This window comes from Lipotes vexillifer, unplaced genomic scaffold (genome assembly GCF_000442215.2).
Source record: "Lipotes vexillifer unplaced genomic scaffold, Lipotes_vexillifer_v1.1 scaffold3006, whole genome shotgun sequence".
In the NCBI taxonomy this organism is placed as follows: domain Eukaryota; kingdom Metazoa; phylum Chordata; class Mammalia; order Artiodactyla; family Lipotidae; genus Lipotes; species Lipotes vexillifer.
Window position 1 is genome coordinate 178554 of NW_006769593.1, and position 20552 is coordinate 199105.

At 35.9% G+C, this 20552-nt stretch overlaps 1 protein-coding gene across 1 annotated transcript in view; it reads right to left on the minus strand.

Moving 5' to 3' along the window:
* Positions 1-15090, minus strand: part of PCLO (piccolo presynaptic cytomatrix protein) — a 187349-nt gene extending 172259 nt beyond the window's left edge. Inside the window, exons 1-3 of the mRNA XM_007445653.1 lie at positions 15073-15090; positions 13302-14039; positions 2-3207 (exon numbers count right to left, since the gene is read on the minus strand). Of these exons, the coding sequence (XP_007445715.1) occupies positions 2-3207; positions 13302-14039; positions 15073-15090 (3962 nt within the window). The remainder of the gene's footprint in view (position 1; positions 3208-13301; positions 14040-15072) is intronic.
* Between the last annotated feature and the right edge of the window lie 5462 nt (positions 15091-20552).

A 20552-nucleotide genomic window follows, 5' to 3' on the forward strand; every position in this document is an offset into this window, starting at 1 on the left:
TGGGGGAGGAGGGGGTGGGGGAGGAGGTTGGGCTGAGGCATCCAAAGAAGAACTTCGAAGGAATGGACGAGCTTTAGTTGGAAGACAGGAAATAGAAGGAGTGCCAGATGGCAGCTGAGATGCAGGCTTTGCTGGACCAAAAACGTCTTCAGATAAAAAGCATGTAGTTGAAACCTGCTCCTTCATTGGAAGGGCTGTTAGAGAAGAAGGTGTCTGATCAAACACAGTTTCAGAGAGGCTAATTTTTGTTAGTTCGGCCTCTGACTCCTTCCTTGTATCTCTGTAAGCTTCCAAAACTTCCAGAATAATTCCATCCCCTGTTTCCTTCTTGGCTTTCTTCACTGGGTCTTTTTCAGATACAGATAAGTCAGTGGAAATAGTGTCAGCGATTAGCCCCTCAAGTTTACTTCCTACAGATTCTATGAGAGAAGGTTCCCTATCAGATAAGGAAATCACAATGTGACCAGCACTAGTTCTTCCATCTGGTATAGTCGGCCGATCTAAAGATATGTCTTCTGGATAGTCTATAATGCTGCCGGGGAAATATGTTGAAGAAATTTCCTCAGAATCTTCAAATTTAGTTATAATGTCCACTGGCTCAGTATAAGCTGTGGTTATGCTATCCAGGGTACTAATGGGCGAGGAGCTATCTGTGGTACAAACTGAAGAAACAGATGATGTGAGAGAGGGTGTGTCAGAGGGTGGGGCAGATGTAGCACTTTCTGAAGGCTCAGAGTAGGTCAAAATCAGTGACTCATGAGCAATTATCTCTTGAATTTCTCTTGTATAATCAGTCACATATTCATCCTCAATTTCTTCTGTTGAAAAATGTTGGGTTATTTTAACATCTGGGATGGAGAGTGTGGCACTGCTGGTCGAATCTGTAAGAGATACTCCTGAGAGAACACTTGATGTCAAAGATGCATCAGGCACCCTGTCAAAGTCCACAGTAGACTCTGTCATATCATCCCTGATGGGGTGCTGGGTTGGGCTGGATCCAGGTGTTAATTGCATCTGTCGCCTTTTTATGAGTTCTTCATAGGCAGCATCAGCATCTAATAATTGCTTTTCTTCACTAGTAGAAGTTACCATACTACCCAGATCCACAATCTCATGGCTTTCTGGGATGATAAAAGAGCTTGAAACAATGTCTTCTTGAGGCAAAACAGCATGTAAGCTTTCTAGCTCATAAAACTCTTTCTGAAGGTCTGTAATTTTCTTCATGGGATCTTCATAAATCTGTTCTGGAAGTCTTATTTTTTGCTCTCTCCCTCTCTGCTGTAAAAATCCATTTTCTTCTTCTTGCCTCGTGAGCAGACTGCCATCAACGGAACCATTGTATGTGTCCTCTACTAAAGATTCATAAATATAATCCTCTATTAACATCCCACCGTACAAAGGCTCTTTTTCAAACATTTCGTCTCGTTCACTTGCAGCTGGAAAAGCTTTATATTTCTGGCTTTTATGCATCATTTCTTCATACATCTCCTCAGCGCTTTTTAATGCCTTTTGGCTACCTTCTTTCTGCATAATAGATTGCTCATCTGTCGGTGAGTATAAAGACACAGCTGTGGGCAATTTATAAACTTTTTGTACTTCGATTATCTTTTCTGGGCTTATTTCAAAGCCTTCTGGGTCTGACTCTATGCTAGGTGAATATTCAGAACAAGAAGATCGATGGAGCTCCTCCATTTCTGCAGCTTGACGTAATTCTTCTGTTGGAGACGCATCTTCAATGGGAGAGAGATTACTGGGTGGTGTCTTTGGTCTTTCCCTCCTTCTCTGAGCTCGAAGTTCATCTTTGTCTTTCTTTGATTTCTTACTAGAACTCTTTCTTTGCTGCTGTTCTAATTCCCGTTGCTTTTCTTGCTCCTTCAATAATTCTTCTTCCTCTCTCAATTCTTCTTCCTCTGAAGAATCTTCAATCGTAGGTAAAAGAGGGCCATGTGATCTGTGTCGAGCTTTGCGTTGCTGTTTGCTCTCTCCTTTTTTGTGACTTGGGCTACTGTCGCTGTCCTCATCAAGTGACGAAACTGATGTAGGGGATGTGCCAGGAGTGAAGCTGGAAGCATGAAGACTAGAAGATCCTTCCCCCCTTGACCGATCTTCCGGAGAGTCTGTCAAGCTTTCCATTTCTAATTCTGGCTCTTCATCAAAGTACAAAGCTGTTTTTTTCTGTGATGACTCTGCAGAGTATTTATCTGCGATTGTGCTATTGAGTTCAATCGTTTTGAATCGACGTAGCCCTCCTCCTCCGGCAACTACAAGTTCTTCACTCTCCTGACTTTTAGTTTCTCTGTATTTAAGTTCAGGACTTTCATCAAAGGTCTCATCGTCTTCATCATGCCACGAATGGCGTCTCCCTGCATCATCATCAAAGCTTGCACTACTTTTTCGTGTCAGTCGCCTGTGTTTCCCTGCTGTTCCTCTTCCCTTCCCTTTGGCTTCTTCCTTCTTCTGGCTTTCAATACTACTACTAATCTCTTTGAGCTGGTTCCTAATGAACTCATCATCTTCAGAACCTGAAGCATCTTCATCAGCACTCATTTCTATGATTTGCTTTCGAATGAAGTCTTCCTCTTCACCTGATCCTTGACTATCTTCATGTTTATATTCATCGCTGCTTGATGAACCAACACTAGTTCTCCGTTTTCTTTGTGGAACAGGTGAGTTTTCACTTTCGCTACTGTCTTCAATTGAATCATAAGGCTGTCTTCTTGTAGGCAACTCATCAACAAATTCAGACTTTTCTTCATGGTCCTTTCTGGAAGGGATGTCTTGTTGGCTCTCTTTCTTAACAGTGTCTTTTTCTTCTTGACTCTCTTTAAGCTCCTCTGAAACTGTAGATCCCAGTGTTTCAGCTAAACTCTGAGTTTTCTGTTGGTCCTTAGGCTGCTCAGGAGAAACCTCGTGGGGTTCTGTTTTCTTTTCTGACTTTTCTTCAAGTGTACTTGCCTGAGCTTCCAAAAGGGATAGGACCATACTTTCTAACTTAGCCAAATCTGAGGGGCTGGATGGGCTGCTTTCTTGTGAAAAGGAGTCCTTTTTGAGTCCCTTGAGCAAATCCTTTTCATCACTGGGAATAAGACTTGGAATTTCACCAAGCGAACTTGATATTCCGTCAGAAGAATATCCTGTGTCACTCAGACCTTGTGGGCTTTTTGGCTGCTGAATACTTGAAGTGTCTGATTTGTCATCTTCCTTTTCCTGGCAGGAAGGAAAAGATACAGGAAAACTTAACATGGTTAAACTAATAACATGGCCTCTCCATTATTCTCAAATAACTATTACAAACTGAGGAATAATTATAGGAATTTTTTCAACTATATAACAGTATTTTTTTTAAAAAAATCTTTGAGCACAAAAAATAAAAGTGGTTGATACATATAAAGGTTAGTTTTCATTTAACTTAAGTATAATTAAATATCTATTCTCAATCACAATTGATTTTATTTCATCAATGTTGTATCCTTTTACATCTCAATACCATTTTTCTTCAAAAACATGATTATCTTTCTCGGTACATTTACTTTGGGAAAGAGATCAAATGGAAGAAGAAAAATTTTAGTAAGTTTCCATGAACATAATTAATACTTTTGGATTATGAGGACAGGCAAACAAAGAATCAGAGGACGGGCACTGTACTTGCCTCCAAGTAGCATGGGATATTGAAAAACTTACTTAACAGAAACAAGTAGGTAACATGGCCACAGTATGACACTCATCTCACCTACCGCAAAGGACTTTTTTTTTTTTTTTTTTGGAGAGAGATTCGAACAAGGCACTGCCTTTTAAGTACACTTTGAAAGATGTAAAACACTGTATCTTATTTGGTATGACTGTTAATATTATTATTCTGTATCACTTGAAATGAATGTTTAGAGAGCGTAAACTTTGAAGAAGCTATGACATAATTGGTCTGACTCAAGGTTTTAGAAAAAGAGAAATATCCAGTTAGTATTTTTCTAGAGTTGTTAAATCACATTTATCTTCAGCAGCCCATCTCAAAGAAATTTAATAAATTTCTTATAAATGTCTTCGGATTTTAAAATACTTAGCATTTTACCTTCACACTATTTCAAAGTCAGCTCCCCTCAACCAGCACAATAACTAAGTTGTGAATGTGAACAGGGGCTTTCCAGGGAGCTGGGACACTTCAGAGACACATCACAGTCTTAAACAACTGCTTTCTTTGGGCTGTGCTGAGGCCATGCCAGCAGTTTGCTTTAAGAATCAGAGAGGCCTTAAGCGAAAGTATGAAACAGAGACTTTTTTGCGTAAATCCAAATTAAAAATACCTATGGGCAAAATGAAACCCAAGTGATCCAGTAGGTTTCCATGTTTTACAGAGTGTCAAAATAACCCCACAGCCCTATGGAATGAAGAGGTCAGAGGAAGAGTTGCAGGAGGACATGCTCTATCTGACCCTGGCCTATGAGGCCACCTGGATTCTACTAAGTATGTATCTTGAACTAACCATTCTTGATATTTTCAGTGGGTGTATGGCCATGGGTTTCTCCTACCTATCCACAGCTTGAATGAACAGATGTCAGGTCGCACAAAAAACAAATACCATGCAAACACCTCTTTCTTCCTTCTTTCCTACCTTGTTCCTTCCCTACTTTTTTCTTACATTCTTTTTCTCTTCCTCCTTCCCCTTCCCCTCATCCTCAAATATAAAAGTTGTTGGGTTGATACTCATTTTACATTCATTTCCATCTCAATATCTGTCTTCATTGTGTATGGCTAAGGATGTATCTCGAGCATATAGGGTAAAATGCACATTATATGGTAAAATGCTTTTTGCTGAATTTACAACATGGCAATTCAGAAAGACAGTCTGATACATTCTTTACAACTGTCATGCAAAAGCAATGAATACTCTTTGGTTTACTAAGAATTAACTTTCCTAGACCATTTCAGATGTCTTTCCAGAAAAGGATTACTTATCTGCTGTTGTGAGACTATAGTAGTTGGGTTGACAAGCAGGCAACTAACTGGTTTGTTTCTCTTAAGAGCTACTACACACAAGAAAAAAAAAACAGGTAAAGCAGTGTTCTCATAAAATCCTTCTGGATGGTCTCAGCGGAGGGATATTTCCACCACCTCACATCCCACACAATACCAGCACAATATTTTGAGTCCAGTATGCTTTCTATGCCTTTCCTTGTCTGCCTTCCCACCCTTCACTAAATCACAGTAAATACCGTAACCACAGGGGTGGGGTACCTAAGCTTCTTGTGGAAAAAAGGTCAAGAAAATGATCTTTCATAATCAAATTTTGATGGTGTCATTTGTGTTCTTTGAGTCTGCACATATTATAAAACATAACAATGTAATAAAATTAAACATATAAGGAGGAAATGCAACTGTGGTTACACATAACAATTCATTGAGTATAATAAAGAATAAATTATAACTGTATACAATGAACTCTGAAGGTTCTACTGACATTTTACAAAAATAAGATTAGGATCAGACATACATAATGTAACAAAGAAAATTAAGGTACACTAGACAGAAGACTCAGACGCATAAACATCAAAATCCCTACCCTACAATCCCCCTTATGTGCCCTTCTGGATGTGTTCATGCTTTCCTTCTTTTCTCAGTGCTATGTTCTACCCACTTCTCCCTCTTGCCACTTTCTTCCTGGTCTCTTTCCTCTCCTCCTCACGGGATTCAATCATCATTTACCTATGATGATGCTGTGATGATTTTTCACCTAAATGACTTCCTCTCCATATTATAAGGTGGCAAAAGTCTGCAAAGATGTTGCCCTACAGGTTTGTGGGTCTAAGATATAGTGTTTGGAGTGGTTAATAAGGAAATAAAGTTAGGGGACCAAAGGCATCTGGCTGAACTGTTTAGAAGGTCATGTACTTATTGTACCATGAGATATTGAAAAAATTCAAAATGTCAATTTTTCTCATACTAACTACCATGGGTATAAATTCCCCTGACAGAGGTGAGTGACCTTCTACTTCATTACTGTTAGCTTGCTAACTATCAGATCATATACCAACTAGCCCTTTTACCTCTTTAAGATACCTACACATTCCTCTTTTCACCTGCTGCTGCTAAAATTAAAAAAAAAAAAAAAAAAAAAGCTTTTCTTCATATACAGAGATTAGCATACTGAGCATGTGTCCATCCATTTACCCTTTCTGCAGCTCTCCACTCTCATTTGTGAGATATCTGGGTGAAAGTTCTAGTGCAATTTGTTCCCATGCAGGTTAACTGGTCTCTCATAGATTTAACATCACAAACCCTTGCTTTATTGAATAACATTCCTTAACGAGGGAAGAATTTGATCAAACAAGAAAGAGTAGCTGGCACTGAGAAGAATGTAAAACACAGCATCTAAGTTGGGTCTGGTTTTCGCTATTCAAACTTCAAATGGATATCTGAAGTACTGTAACCTAGACGACTTTAATCACAGGATCCATGTGAGGGAGGCTTATATTCTTTCAAATTTCTAACTCCCTAGGACTAAAAGATTGGCAGTTTTCTCTCAGTTGCCTCAAAAATATGCAGTTGCATACACATGGAATCTAAGAATAAAAAAAAATAAAAAGGGGTAGGACAGGAGTAAACACGTAGAGGTAGAGAATGGACTTGAGGACACGGGGAGGGGGAAGGGTAAGCTGGGTTGAAGTGAGAGAGTGGCATGGACATATATACACTACCAGAGGTGAAATAGATAGCTAGTGGGAAGCAGCCGCATAGCACAGGGACATCAGCTCAGTGCTTTGTGACCACCTAGAGGGGTGGGATAGGGAGGGTGGAGGGAGGGAGACGCAAGAGGGAAGAGATATGGGGATATGTGTATACATAGGGCTGATTCACTTTGTTATACAGCAGAAACTAACACAACATTGCAAAGCAATTATACTCCAATAAAGATGTTAAATTAAAAAAAATGTGTAGTTGTATGCTTATTTCTGAGAAAAATATTAAGCTATTTAGTAACATATTAAGATTTAATAAAATAGAGTCAAATGATTCTTCCTAAAGTACATGCGTAGATTACATAAATAATACATATATACATATGTGTTTAAATATCACTGAATTTTCTCATTTATGCATTATTTTCTTCATTTGAATAGACAGGAGTTGGAATTAATTATCCATTTAATTTTTTACATGTAGTCCAAATACAACCTAGAATGACCTCCAAAATTATTACATAAGAATAAAATTACAGGCCTAGACCCCTTGCATGAGAATTTTGTTTGTCATCTTAGATTGAGGCAGTGAGTGGAAAGATCCATGATTTAAGCACTTTAAAAAAAAAAAAAAGCAATGTTATTTTTCAGGAACACATTTCCCCTGAGGAACACATTTTCCTTGTACTTTCCTAAGTACATTAAGCATTCAACTCTATTACACTGACTTTTATTTTTTTGTATATATTGCAGTCTTCTCTATGTACAGAATTATGGTACTTGAGCCTTTCTAGTCTGTGTATATGAAACAAATCTTCAAAATTTTCAGAAACCAAGATTCATATTTTTTACTTACTAACCCGAAGCAGAAAGCACAGAATTCTTTTCTTTCCAATATTCCACTGCCATTTACTGACCTGAAGACCAGTCAGAGAGAGGCAGTGATGAATTGAGACCCACTTGAAACCTTCCCATGGTGTCATATCTTGAGGCCTTCTCTAGTACCAAGACACTTCTGTACTGCCAAGCTTAGTTCTGCCCCTTTCACAGATTTTGAAACTTCTAGCCTTCCAGGTTGAAGGAAAACAGAATGTTTTTAAAGACTAGCATTGGGGTTATGAACTGAATTCTTGGTTAAATATAAGACTGAACAAAGAAAGGAGGCAATATTAAGTTTTTGCCTAATGTCTCCCAAGTAATTTATATTAATGGGCCGAAGTAAAACAACAGATGAATAATCTTTAATCATTTATACAATGTTCGGGTCAAAATGGATTGTTAGTCTGAGTGTTCCAAGCACTGTAAACAAGATTAAATCCATAAATTCACTGGGTCTGGAGATAAAAACTGGATAGTCCCACATACATGGGAATCCTTTTCACTTCAGAAAACCTCATCATTTTCCATCCTATACAATTACGCTGCCTTTAGATACCATGGCTATATATAAGTTGAATACTAACCCGGGGTCATTTTAACCATAAATAAAAGTTTATGCTAAAGGATGTTCAAATTTTTTTTTTAATCAAGAGAGCTATAACGTTTCAATGTAGTATATCAAATATAGACAAGCAGTATTCTGTTTAAGTGTATAGGTAGAAAGAGAATTCTGTAGCAACATACAATTTTAAAATATTAAACTACAAAAGGAGAATGTACATTTCAAAATATTTATTATATTTCAGGATAAATTTTAATTCCATTCAACTAACACATTTTGAAAGACAGGAATGAGTGGAGAGACAAAATGATGTGGCAATAAAGAAATGTAAACAGTATACTATAACAATATGACTGACACAAATGACAAATAAATGAATAAATAAAATAATATAAATGTATAAACAAAGTAAAAAATCACACAAACTGGAAGCTGCTAAGGGAGATGAATACTTAAAATAATAAAAAGGCAGCATCCTAAAAGTGTCACAGGGAAGAAGCATTCTGTGCAGTGTTTAGGAGCCCAGACTTTATAAGCAGAACAGAACTATAATCTTAGCTTTGCTGCTTCCCAGCCATGTGATCTTGGGCACAACAAATTTAGTTTCCCCCTCTTTAAAACAGATATAATATTTACCTCAACAACAAGCTGTGTGGATTAAATGATAACATAACCAACACAATGCCCAGAACACAGTAAGAGATAAATTGAATATTATTTTGATTTCAAACAAAAAGTAATCTAAAACTACTCAGCATAGGGTGTTCAGCAGTAGAAGTGACTGCCACCAGGGAGAAAAGTGGCCCAGAGGTCCAGGTGGGGTTTTTCTGATAGGATGCAGTGGCAGTGCACAGAGAAGGACTGACTGCAGATCCAGGAGGCAGAAAGCATAAGCCACCTTCGGGAATCGTACAAAGGCATGCGCGGCTGGTTTTCTACCTCTCACTCATGGGGAATACTAGGTTGCTTGAAAGTTATAGTGGAACCAGAGTCCAGAGCGCTGAGAAAGCCAAGCTAGCTATTTAGACAGAAGTCTCGGTGGTGGGGTACAGAATCCTGGGCAGGTGTGCAAAATGTAAATATTTTTAGGAAGTATTCAGGATTTTTTTGTATTTTTAAACCCAAATAGAAATTACATTTTACTAATATTTAATAAATAGATTGACATCAGTATTCTTTTACTTCTTATGTCAGTTGGTCAGATATTCTATGAAGACTCCTGGGAGGAAACTGGGAATTACACTGTAAAAATTTATAGCAAGGGCAGTCACTTTATTGCTCACCTTTACATTGAAGGTTTGGTTGGTTTGGTGGTTTGACTATAATCTTAGCTTCGCTGCTTCCCAGCCATGGGATCTTGGGCACAACAAATTTAGTTTCCCCCTCTTTAAAACAGATATAACCAACCAAACCAACGTTCCTATAATAGGTAAGTGGTAGACAAAATATTCTTGCCAAAAAATCATGTGTCAAAGTTAATAGTAATAATGCAAGACATACACAAACACATTAATAAAGAAAACTGACACAAAACTGGCCAAAAAAGTTTGACATTACCAGGAAAACCATTTGATATCTGTCTTACATATGTTATTGCTAATAACAAACCTTGACTAAACACATAATGTTCTTAGGCTATTTATAGCAAGTCATCCTAAGACACTATCACAAACTTCTAGAATTTTTGGCAAATAAATATTCCAGTACTTCATACATTTTCAATGAATTGAAATAAACACTTAAAATCGTCTTTGGAGCTGTCTTATTTAACAGTAAAAGACAAAAAAGTCACATAACATTTGGGGAAACTTGATTTTTCTGCCATGGAAACAATATGGTGACAAATTAAACTACATTTCTTTGTCAGCCAATATTGTTGGAAAGAAAGAACGAACTGTGGAAGGTTCGGGGGAAAATCATTAGAACAAAGTAAGTAGCAAAAGGTTTGGTAATAATAAAAGCAACATGCAGATATTTCTAACATGCTCAGTTTATAATATTCACTAGTTCTGTTTCAATAATAAAATACTTAAAGGATTAATACTGTGAGCCACCCAATGGCTCAATATTCAGTGATTTGCTTAAAAAGGTATATATATTTTTTTAAATGAAAAAACTGTATTTTAAATTCTGAGAAGTGGCTCTTTTAATTGGAATTCGTTTTTTAAAATGGTAAAGTTACATAGATAGCAGTGCATGTGAAATTCATTTACTGCGCCTGTTACAAGTAAGCCAGTAATGGAGATGGATAATTGGAAGTCATCATGTAATTATGCTACATAAAATGACATATCATTTTAAAAAGCTGTCATGTCTGCCTTTTCAGACAAACTTTAAACAGAATACTTTAATCTTTTTATAAACATTGCAGATGAAGAACTGCAGTGGGTTTTAAAGTCATTTGTTAAAAAAACATATTTTAGGGCTTCCCTGGTGGCGCAGTGGTTGAGAGTCTGCCTGCCGATGCAGGGGATGTGGGTTCGTGCCCCGGTCCGGGAGGATCCCGCGTGCCGCGGAGCGGCTGGGCCCGTGAGCCATGGCCGCTGAGCCTGTGCGTCCGGAGCCTGTGCTCCGCAATGGGAGAGGCCACAACAGTGAGAGGCCCGCGTACCGCAAAAAAAAAAACCCCAAAAAAACCCCAGAGAGCAAACGGAGAAAAGGCCCGGGGCCACTTTAAAAAAAAAAAAAAAAAAAAAAAAAAAAAACATATTTTAAAACACCACATTTTGTGATAGTTAGCAAGAGGAAATGATTGGTATCACGTTAGATTAACATTTATTTCTGGAATTTCCACAAGTTAAAAGTTTTCAATTCCAAACTTAGAAAACAGGTAGCAAGATTTGGCAAGTACAACCTTTGATACACTTCTCTCATTTCTGGTATATCCTGTGGATTAGCTTTCTTGTTATGGAGCGTCATTAAAACTAAAAGTCAAAATATCAAAATAAACTTAAGCTGAATTTCAAAGAACTCTATCATAAAATTTTAGAACAAGATTTTCAAACACTGAAGCACAGTCAATCAAAGCTCTTTCTAAAATGCTATTATTAATCATATTTTACTGTGATCAAATGTATATATTTAAATAAATATAATAAAAACAGTGATTTTAGCTTATTTCACTGACTTACACATTTCTGTGAATGTTTATATTGCAAATAATATGTTAGTAATAGTGCATAGATTTAATTTAGAAATAAATATATATACACATATTGAAGTCGTTAAAAGAAAAAGTAGTGGTAAAAGGAAATGATAAAAAAGTGACACATTTGTAAAATGAAATAAAATGTAGTACATTAACAAAATATTTGGATACTTCTTGTTTTGATTATATTTAACAAACAATAGAAAATCATTAGAAATATCTGAGTGATAGAGTTAAATTATCTGAACTCTGGAAAATAATTATCTGATAACTATATACTGGAGAAGGGAAAAAGAGAAGGCCTAGTGACTAGTAATTAGATTACCCAAATCGTTGGTAAAAGGTCACGAAGGCCGTTAGGATACTGTCCTTAGGAATAGGAGCTAAGCAGAAACTGCTTCTATAGAGAGTTGGATATGATTTGAACACTGAGTTCCAGTTTACAGTGAGTTTCTGAAGTGGAATGATCTACTCAGTATTTGAAAATGTAGGTCTAACACTCAAGAGGGGCAGAAGGTGCACAAGGAGATTTAGGAAATGTTCATGTGGCTCCCCTAAGAGGAAAGAAGACAGAGTTCAAAGAAGAACCGATCGGAAAAGAGAAAGTAATAGAGATAATCAAAGTAGAACTCATAAGGGGTGATCAGAAAGACAAGAATAGAACAAAAAGGGAAGAGTCATGAAGCTTCACAAAGAGAGAAATGGTAAAACGCATCAAGTCCTGCAAGGTGGTTAACTGGGAGAAGCAGCAGGTGGTGGCGGCGGGGTAGCTAGATCCAGCCATTAGAATGGAGAATACACAGGCATCTGCTTTCTCTGACTTGGATAAACTCATATAACAAAGGAAGATCAGGATTTATTTAATGAGTGATGTCTTATATACCAGAGACAGTCTAGTAACCACGTGTTAAAACTGTAAACAAAACAACAACTGAACCAGGGTTGGGATGGACTAAAATTTCTAGTTAGAATTCTAATATTAAGTTTTAATACCAATGAATCATTTCGTTTTCCTGCAAGTCATTGCTGCCATCTGTGAATTAAAATTATTCAGCCTGACATAAGATCTCTTGAAGCTCTAAAAAGAGTTCAGAGCTCCTCTAAAAATGGTACTATTGCCCGTGCAAATATAGGTTAAGATGAGGTACCCTTAAAAGTTTCCACTAAAGAAAAAGAAAATATATAAAGAATAATATATATTCCAGATGATGCTTGGATTATAAATAACCCTCCAATATTAAACACACTGAATAAAACTGAACAAAATATATTATACTGATTTCACACTAAATACTAAACTAAACTTTAAAAAAATGTTTCTCCTGAATTTTAGCCATACTTTTTTTAAAATCACAATTATTTAATCATTTTATGGTTGACCACACCTTAAAAAGCTTTCATGTGAGAAGAAACTTGAGTCTTGCTTACCCAAGAGGCTAAGTAAACAGAAATTCCAAGACAAAGATTATTTTATGTTAAAGGAGGATACTGATTTTACGTTCATAGCGGAAGGAAAAAGCAATCATTTAAAATTATAAGAGGGCTTCCCTGGTGGTGCAGTGGATAGGACTCCACGGTCCCAATGCAGGGGGCCCGGTTTCGATCCCTGGTCAGGGAACAGATCCCATATGCATGCTGCAACTAAGAGTTCACATAACACAACTAAGGAGCCCACCTGCCGCAACTGAGGAGCCTGCCTGCCACAACTAACACTCAGCACAACCAAATAAATAAATATTTAAAAAAATAAAATAAAATAAAATTGTAAGAAACCCTTCTTTATCACTCCATAGATTTTTATAAATTATGTGATAGGCATAAAAGCTAATAAATGTTATATCTATGCTTTATTTAAATTAGGTTAAGCTGTCAGAAAGCCAAAGTTCATCGTTTTAGCAAACAACTGTTACATTTTTCTGAAAACGCTATTAATTGAAGGCTTTCACTTACAAAATTACCATTAAGCACTCAGTGTACTTAGGTGGACATCAGTAAATTATAGGTGTAAATCTGCAAAGTTAGGAAAAAAAACATAACTTACTGTTTTTTCCTTCCTAGGTTCCATCTGATCAGGCTTTGCCGGGCATGCTGCCTGTGGCTGTTCTTTTATCTCTTGAGTCATCCCATCATCTTTCTTAGACAAACTCTGAGGTGCGCCAGATGGTAAATCTTCCATCTTGGTCAGTGGTTGTTTCTTTTCTTGCACTGCCTCTGGAGCCACTCTGCCTTCAGGTTTTTCTTCAGCAATCTGTACTTGAGTTTTAAGTAAGTCATATTTCTGTTCCTCCTCTAGAGCTGATGTTTTTGCTCCTGGGGGTAACTTTTTGTCTTCAAGAGCTGGCCTTTTGTCTTTACGGGTTAGCTTTTTGTCTTCAAGAGCTGGCCTTTTGTCTTTACGGGTTGGCTTTCTGTCTTCTAGGAGTGGCTTTCTGTCTTCAGGGGTTGGCTTCTTTTCTTGAGGGGCTGAAGTTTTGTCTTTCTCTACTTTACTCTCCTCCTGGATTTGATCTGTGGTTCCCTTAGGGGGAATTTTTTCAACTGAAGGTGTTTCTTTCACTTCTTCTGGAATGATTTTTTCACCTTCAGTTTTTTCTTCTTGTTCCCTCTTTTTCACTTTTACTTGGGCAGGCATTGCTATTTTCTGAGACGGTTGTTCTGTAGGGACAGGCATAGGAGAGGCTTTTGATCCTGTCTGTGTAGGTGGCATTTTGCCCATGTCTCCAAGCTGTCCTGATATTGCTCTCTGGGTTTGGCAATTTAAACAAAGCCATTCCTGAATCTGCAGATAAAATAGAAATTAAAAGATTAACTATATTACATACATCTGTTTTGGTGCATTTACCAAGGTTAGCACTTGGCAATTTCTAGCTGCTTTTTTGTATATGGAGAAGGTGGGTCGTTGTTTTCTGGATCAATGAAACGGTGACTTTTAAAGAAGACTGCAAAAAGACTATTTGAAATCTAAAAACAGGAGTCCTTAGAGATCAGCAATTAACTCACCTCACCATAAAAAAAAGAAAAAAACGCATCAAAGATAGACCCAGGGGAATATCAATTTTTTGGTTAAAAAAAATCTGAATTTGTTCCAAATACAACTATTTTTAAGCCTCGTGCCTTCAAAATCAGTGTTTCCATTCAAAAACTATTAAATTTCATAGTAATTTTAACAGCCAATTAATCATAAGTTTTTTTTAGGACTTAGCCTATAATCTCCTGTCTCTTGACTTGGATCAAATGTAGTTCTATCTACCAGAGCAGAACTTTTACAAGGCACATGTAGAGTTTTCAAGAATCACTTGTGCATAATTCTCCATCTAATTTAAGATTAAAAAATAATGTCATTCTTAATAATAGTCACATTTCTCATGCAATTGTGTCAAAAAGCATTCACAGGTTAAAACTGTCTGATATGCTTTTTCCCCAGAGTTTTCTCAATTGCTAATTAAAACACTTCCTTATACCTCTAAGTGTAATCTATGGGCCACCTGCACCAAATCACCTGCGGTTGTCCCCAGACATGCAAATTCTAGGAACTACACCAAAACAAGTTTATCAGAATCCTGGGATAGGAGAGGGAGGATCTGCCTTTTTAATAACCTGTTGGTTAATTTTTTTTGCAAACTAAAGACTGAGAACAACCCTCTCATAATACATATAAATAATCACATGGGAGAGAGATTGTTAGACCAATAATATTGCAGAATTCCCCCCTTATTGTTGTTATGTTGTGCTTTTTCTTACATCATACCTATTAAAATGTAAGAAATAAAGACTATACATGTAGCTTCTAATTGTTACAATTTAATGAGTACCTCTTCTCTAAAGCGCATGGTTGGAGAGTCATGCAAATAATATCGTGTTCATATGTTGTACTGTCTTCTGAGAAGTTCAATTTCAAACTGCTTTTCATATTGGATCATTCTTTCCAGTAGCACAACTTTAATTATTTAGAGACAAAAATCATTTATTGTTCTAAAATATTATTGGACATCTGAGATTCATTTCTTACTTCAGCTTTCCAATTTCTTTAAAGACGTAAAAAATGTTGCTTAATACTAATGACTGTTTTGCAATCTGTAAGCTGTTATAATTCTTACTTGGTGATCTAAAAGAGTAAAGACCCAAGTCAGTTATTTAATTTCAGTAAAATGTTGTCTATAAAACATTAGTATGTATTACGGGTTCATTTGCTTTTTGTGTTATGATCATCCAATACCAATTCTCTTCTTGATTTCATGTCTAAGCAGCAAAAAAGTGAACTGTGGCTTCTCTATATAGTAACTTTATACAGAGTCGTGGGAAAGAAACTGATTTGATCCCTATGTCAAATTCTAAAAGCTCCAGCCCTTGTGCTGAATAGTCCCTAGAGGAGGTACTTCCATAATACCTACAGAAAATCAATCTTAACTTGTCCTGTGGTTTTATAAAACTTTACTTGGTGGGGCCACATCTTAGGATATTTTCATTCAGAGACTGACATTTTAAAAAACAAAAACAGACACAAATAGCTGTGTCATTGTGCTGTTTTGTCACATGGACTCTAAAAACCAAATGTAGGTGTGTGCTATGCATTCCTGTCAGGGCAGGTCTGAATGTAAATAAGTTAGGAAGTTTTTAATATACCAGAAATAAAGGTTTCATCCCACCGGAAATTCTTGTCAATTATAAAAATGTGATTACTTTATCTGAGTTTTAGGGACAAATTATACTTACAAAGTTGTTGTCTCTTGCTACTTATAGCATATGATGCCACAGTGGTACACAGCTCTTGTTAAAAGGAAAATGTGTTGAGAAAATAAATGTAGTGATTATTTCAAGGGAGTATACTCATTATTTTCATACATTTGAAAATTTAGGTAAGAGGATAAAGAGTATACTCTATTTAATCTACTATGTCACATAAAATGCTCCATTTTCCTGATTTAAAATAATGTTTGATAAACCTACAAGCAGTGATAACCCACCCACTACTAAAAGCAAACAGAAGGCAATAGCGTCAGTCTAAGAGAAAAAGGACCTTACGTTGAGAGCCTCATTGGCTAGTTCAAATTCATGTTTTGCTTAAATTCGCATCCTGATTCAGTTAAATGTATCTTTTTTTTTTGGCCGCGCCCTGCAGCTTGTGGGATCTTAGCTCCCCAACGAGAGACGGAACCCAGGGCCCTGTCAGTGAAAGCAAGGAGTCCTAACCACTGGACCGCCAGGGAATTCCCTAAACCTATTATCTTTAATCAGTACTATCCTGTAATTATTTTTAACATGATGTTGCTACACTTGGTCTCTTGGTTACATGACTGATTTGCGTTTTGAAGAAGATTATAAGGCCAAGCTTAATTTTTTTTGACTTTACACTTTGTCACCAAAATTAATTTGGAAACTCATGTTACTATCATGTCAAATAATTATAACAGCATTCACTTATGCATCTAATCTGTATATCTCTAGTCTATTTATAGCTATGGATTACATATACTCTTGGGAAATTATACGTGCAAGGCTTATTTGATCATGAACTCACACTCGAGTAGAAGAAAGAAGACAAGGGTTAGAAATAAGTATAATATGCAGCGAAAAAATTAAGGACGATGGAATGGATTTAAAAGGGTTATCTGATGAATCCATTTAGAACATAAGGAATTTGATAAGTTATAAAGCACATAAGAGTATTTTCTCACCAATCAGAAATACTGAATTGGTGGTCTCATATGTGTGTCTCTTCTTTCTGCAGCCCTAGAACCAAAATTAGACCACCAACAAATTCAGCAAGTAGAGGAAATTATAAAATCAAAAAGGAGTGAAAGGGAAAGAACACTATAGTAGCATCAAAATTTTGTATTTCTTTAAACATATAAAATTAAATTTTGTTTATTAAGAGAAAAGACAGGAAAAGGCAGAGGCTAGGGTAAAATCAAAAGTAGGAAGGAGAAAAGTAAAATTGATCAAATTTTGACAAAGTGGAGAAAGTAAAAATGAATTTTCAAGAAAGTTCATTCAGGACAATATAGGCCATCACCATTACCACATCATCATTAATTATAGACACAATTACTAGAAAAATTTTATTCACAAAAGACAATTTGGGAAATACTCTATAACCACATAAGATGATGTAAAAATCTGTGGTTCACAATTATTTTTACCTTTTTTATCAAAAATAATCCCAAAGATTTTTGTATCACTGTTCAGGAGCCTAACTTAAGAAGTATTATATTTCTGGGTCCAAAGAAATGTATCTCCACTCTTAGTTCCTCAACAGCCGCAATACTATTAGACACAACATTATTAAATAGTCATAATGTTCCTAGTTCAGCAGCAATCTGGAGAATTAAGCAAGATTTCTTAAATTCTCTTAAAATTCAATGCATAATATATCACTGCCATATATGACTTTTACTAGCTGAAAACTCTTTCTATAATAGTTACAGTTGTGACACACATGACTATTCGTATTTTGCCTTAAGGTTAAATATAAAGTGAGTTACAGTTTTATCTTTGAAGCATTTCCTTATAAAGACAGTGAGACAATCAGAAAATGAATATATATTATATCTAATGTACTGTATATTACATATATAAACTGAAGGCATTTATATTATATTACTGAGTTTATTACATAGAAAAATAGAAAATACAGATCTTATGGAGGCTTTTTAAAAAATATACTAGTCATTATTATGGATGCTCTCAGGCCATTTCCATTTGTTTTTCTGTGTTTTAAAAATATATTTTATTTTCAGTATACTGTAAATATCTCCTAATGGTACAAACATATTAAAAGTTTACATTTCTTCTATATTATTATTAAATGATTTAAATAAATTCAGAAGAGTCTATACTATGAGACAATCACATTTTTTAGTACTTTAATGTTAATATCCAGGATATCAAAATTCATCTCCAAGTAGGAACAATTCTGATAAATGAAGTGTATAAAAATTAGCTCCATGTTGATCATAACATATTAGAATATATCCAGTTGCCAGCTAGTACACGTTAAAAAAATGCATTTATTTTAACATCAAATCACCAGGGCTTCAAAACAACACTCCAAAAATCCATTAATCTTAAGAGCAGAGTAGGAAATGAAGGCAGTAAAAACCCCCAAAAACGGATGCTGCTGTGCTACTCAGCATTTTTCGATCAATAAGTAATTTTCTTTATATAACATTTCAGCTGTAACTATAGCAACAATACCATTAAGGAAAATCTCAGAACTTCAGGCCTGTCTATTTATTTTTCTAAAAATCTTTTCTGAAGCATGATAATAAGACCTGCAGCAGGTGGAAAATCTGCCATTAGACTTTAAATGGTAGAGAAGTGATGGTCCCAAAACCTACACGAGCATTCATATTTGTGTCTGAGAAATCTTAATAGTATCTTAACATGAATTTTCATTAAAAGACCAACTGGACTGATTTGGAAGCTCATATACTTTCCATCAATAGAAGTATTTAAGTAGAGACTGGGTGGCCCCTACTTAAAATTCTGTAAAGGAAAACCAAGCAATCAAGGGGATTGGTACTATAATACCATTGAGTTTCCTGCCTACCATGAAGCTTTTGAGTCAACAATAAATATTTTACACACATTTTTGTCTGTTTATTTGCTTATCATTCAGAATGTTATTTTTTTTAAGCTAAGAAATAATTACACTAATAATCTGCTTAGACGTCACTGTTTTACTTACTGACACATTCAAAAACTGGGAAGCAATGTTATCTGCAACTTGTCACTTGTATCTATGTCCCCTATAGTCTCGACATTAGGGTTGTTCTATTTCTCTAAGGCCCACACACTCTTCAACTTGACATTCTGAAAATGAGATTTTTTGCTTATTAAATTCCTAAATTTATTTCCTTTTGTCATTTGTAAAAGGGAAAAGGATTGAGTTCACAGTTGATGCACTTTGTTTTTTCAGATTACACAACTGTTCAGACTACACAATCAGGATATTAAAAATCTGTGATCATTTATGAGACTACATTCTACAAGTGTATGCAGTAATGTGTTTGTGATACTTCTATTACTGTGTCCCTCCTAAAAATGAATGGGATTATTTTTGTTCCTTTTATAATCACTGAAACAAGAATAACTCATATCCAATATATATAATTGATTGACTGAGGCACTTCCTTATTTACTTCATATGTAGATGTAAGAATTCTATTAGAATATATTAGAGCATTAACACTGATATGAAAACTAAGAAAAAACCAAGTAGGCAATTTAAACATCAATTTCCAGTGGAGTTAGTGAATGTGAAGGGTAACACATCAATAAGGAAACCTAACAGAATATTCGTACTTTTAGGAACCTGCACTGGGGTTATCGCTCTTAGGTCTAAACTGATCATTGGTCATGTCCCTATTCATCTCTTCTTTTATGTTTATTTCTGTAAGACCTCCAAACCCTTATCTATCACATGAAGTCTGTTTCACTCATTTGATGTAAGTTTCTATATAACATGTGTTTCTGCATTATGTAAAACTACATAAATAAACATTTCCATAAATAGCAAGATGCCAACTAAATATACATGCCATCATGTACAATACACCAGGGCTTAATATTACTGCATACTGTTGATTGACATTTTTCTATGTCCATTTTTCTTTGAAGAAAACCAGGATCATTTTTCTAGTCACTTTCTCATCACAACTAATAAGTATTTTCCTAAACTAAGAAAGTAAACTCTGGGGCTTCCCTGGTGACTCAGTGGTTAAGAATCCGCCTGCCAATGCAGGGGACACGGGTTCCAGCCCTGGTCCGGGAAGATCCCACATGTCGTGGAGCAACTAAGCCCATGTGCCACAGCTACTGAGTCTGCGCTCCAGAGCCCGTGGGCCACAACTACTGAGCCTGTGTTCCACAACTACTGAAGCCCATGTGCCTGGAGCCCATGCTCCGCAACAAGAGAAGCCACCGCAATGAGAGGCCCTCGCACCGCAACAAAGAGTAGCTCTCACTCTCCGCAACTAGAGAAAGCCTGCGTGCAGCAATGAAGACACAACGCAGCCAAAAATAAATAAATAAATAAATAAAATAAATTTATAAAAAAATAAACTGTTTCATGTTTTAAATACCATTAGATATATAATATATAAATACACACAAGCATTCATTAAAATACCTCTGAATAATTACATTAACACAATTTTCACAGAACTTGTTGAGGAAAATCGGGCTTAGTTTTCTTTTGGAACTATAGATACATGAAAATGAATATTTATATTTATGTAAATATGTATATTTATTTCCATGGATGAGAACTAAATAGGGTTAATTTCCCTAC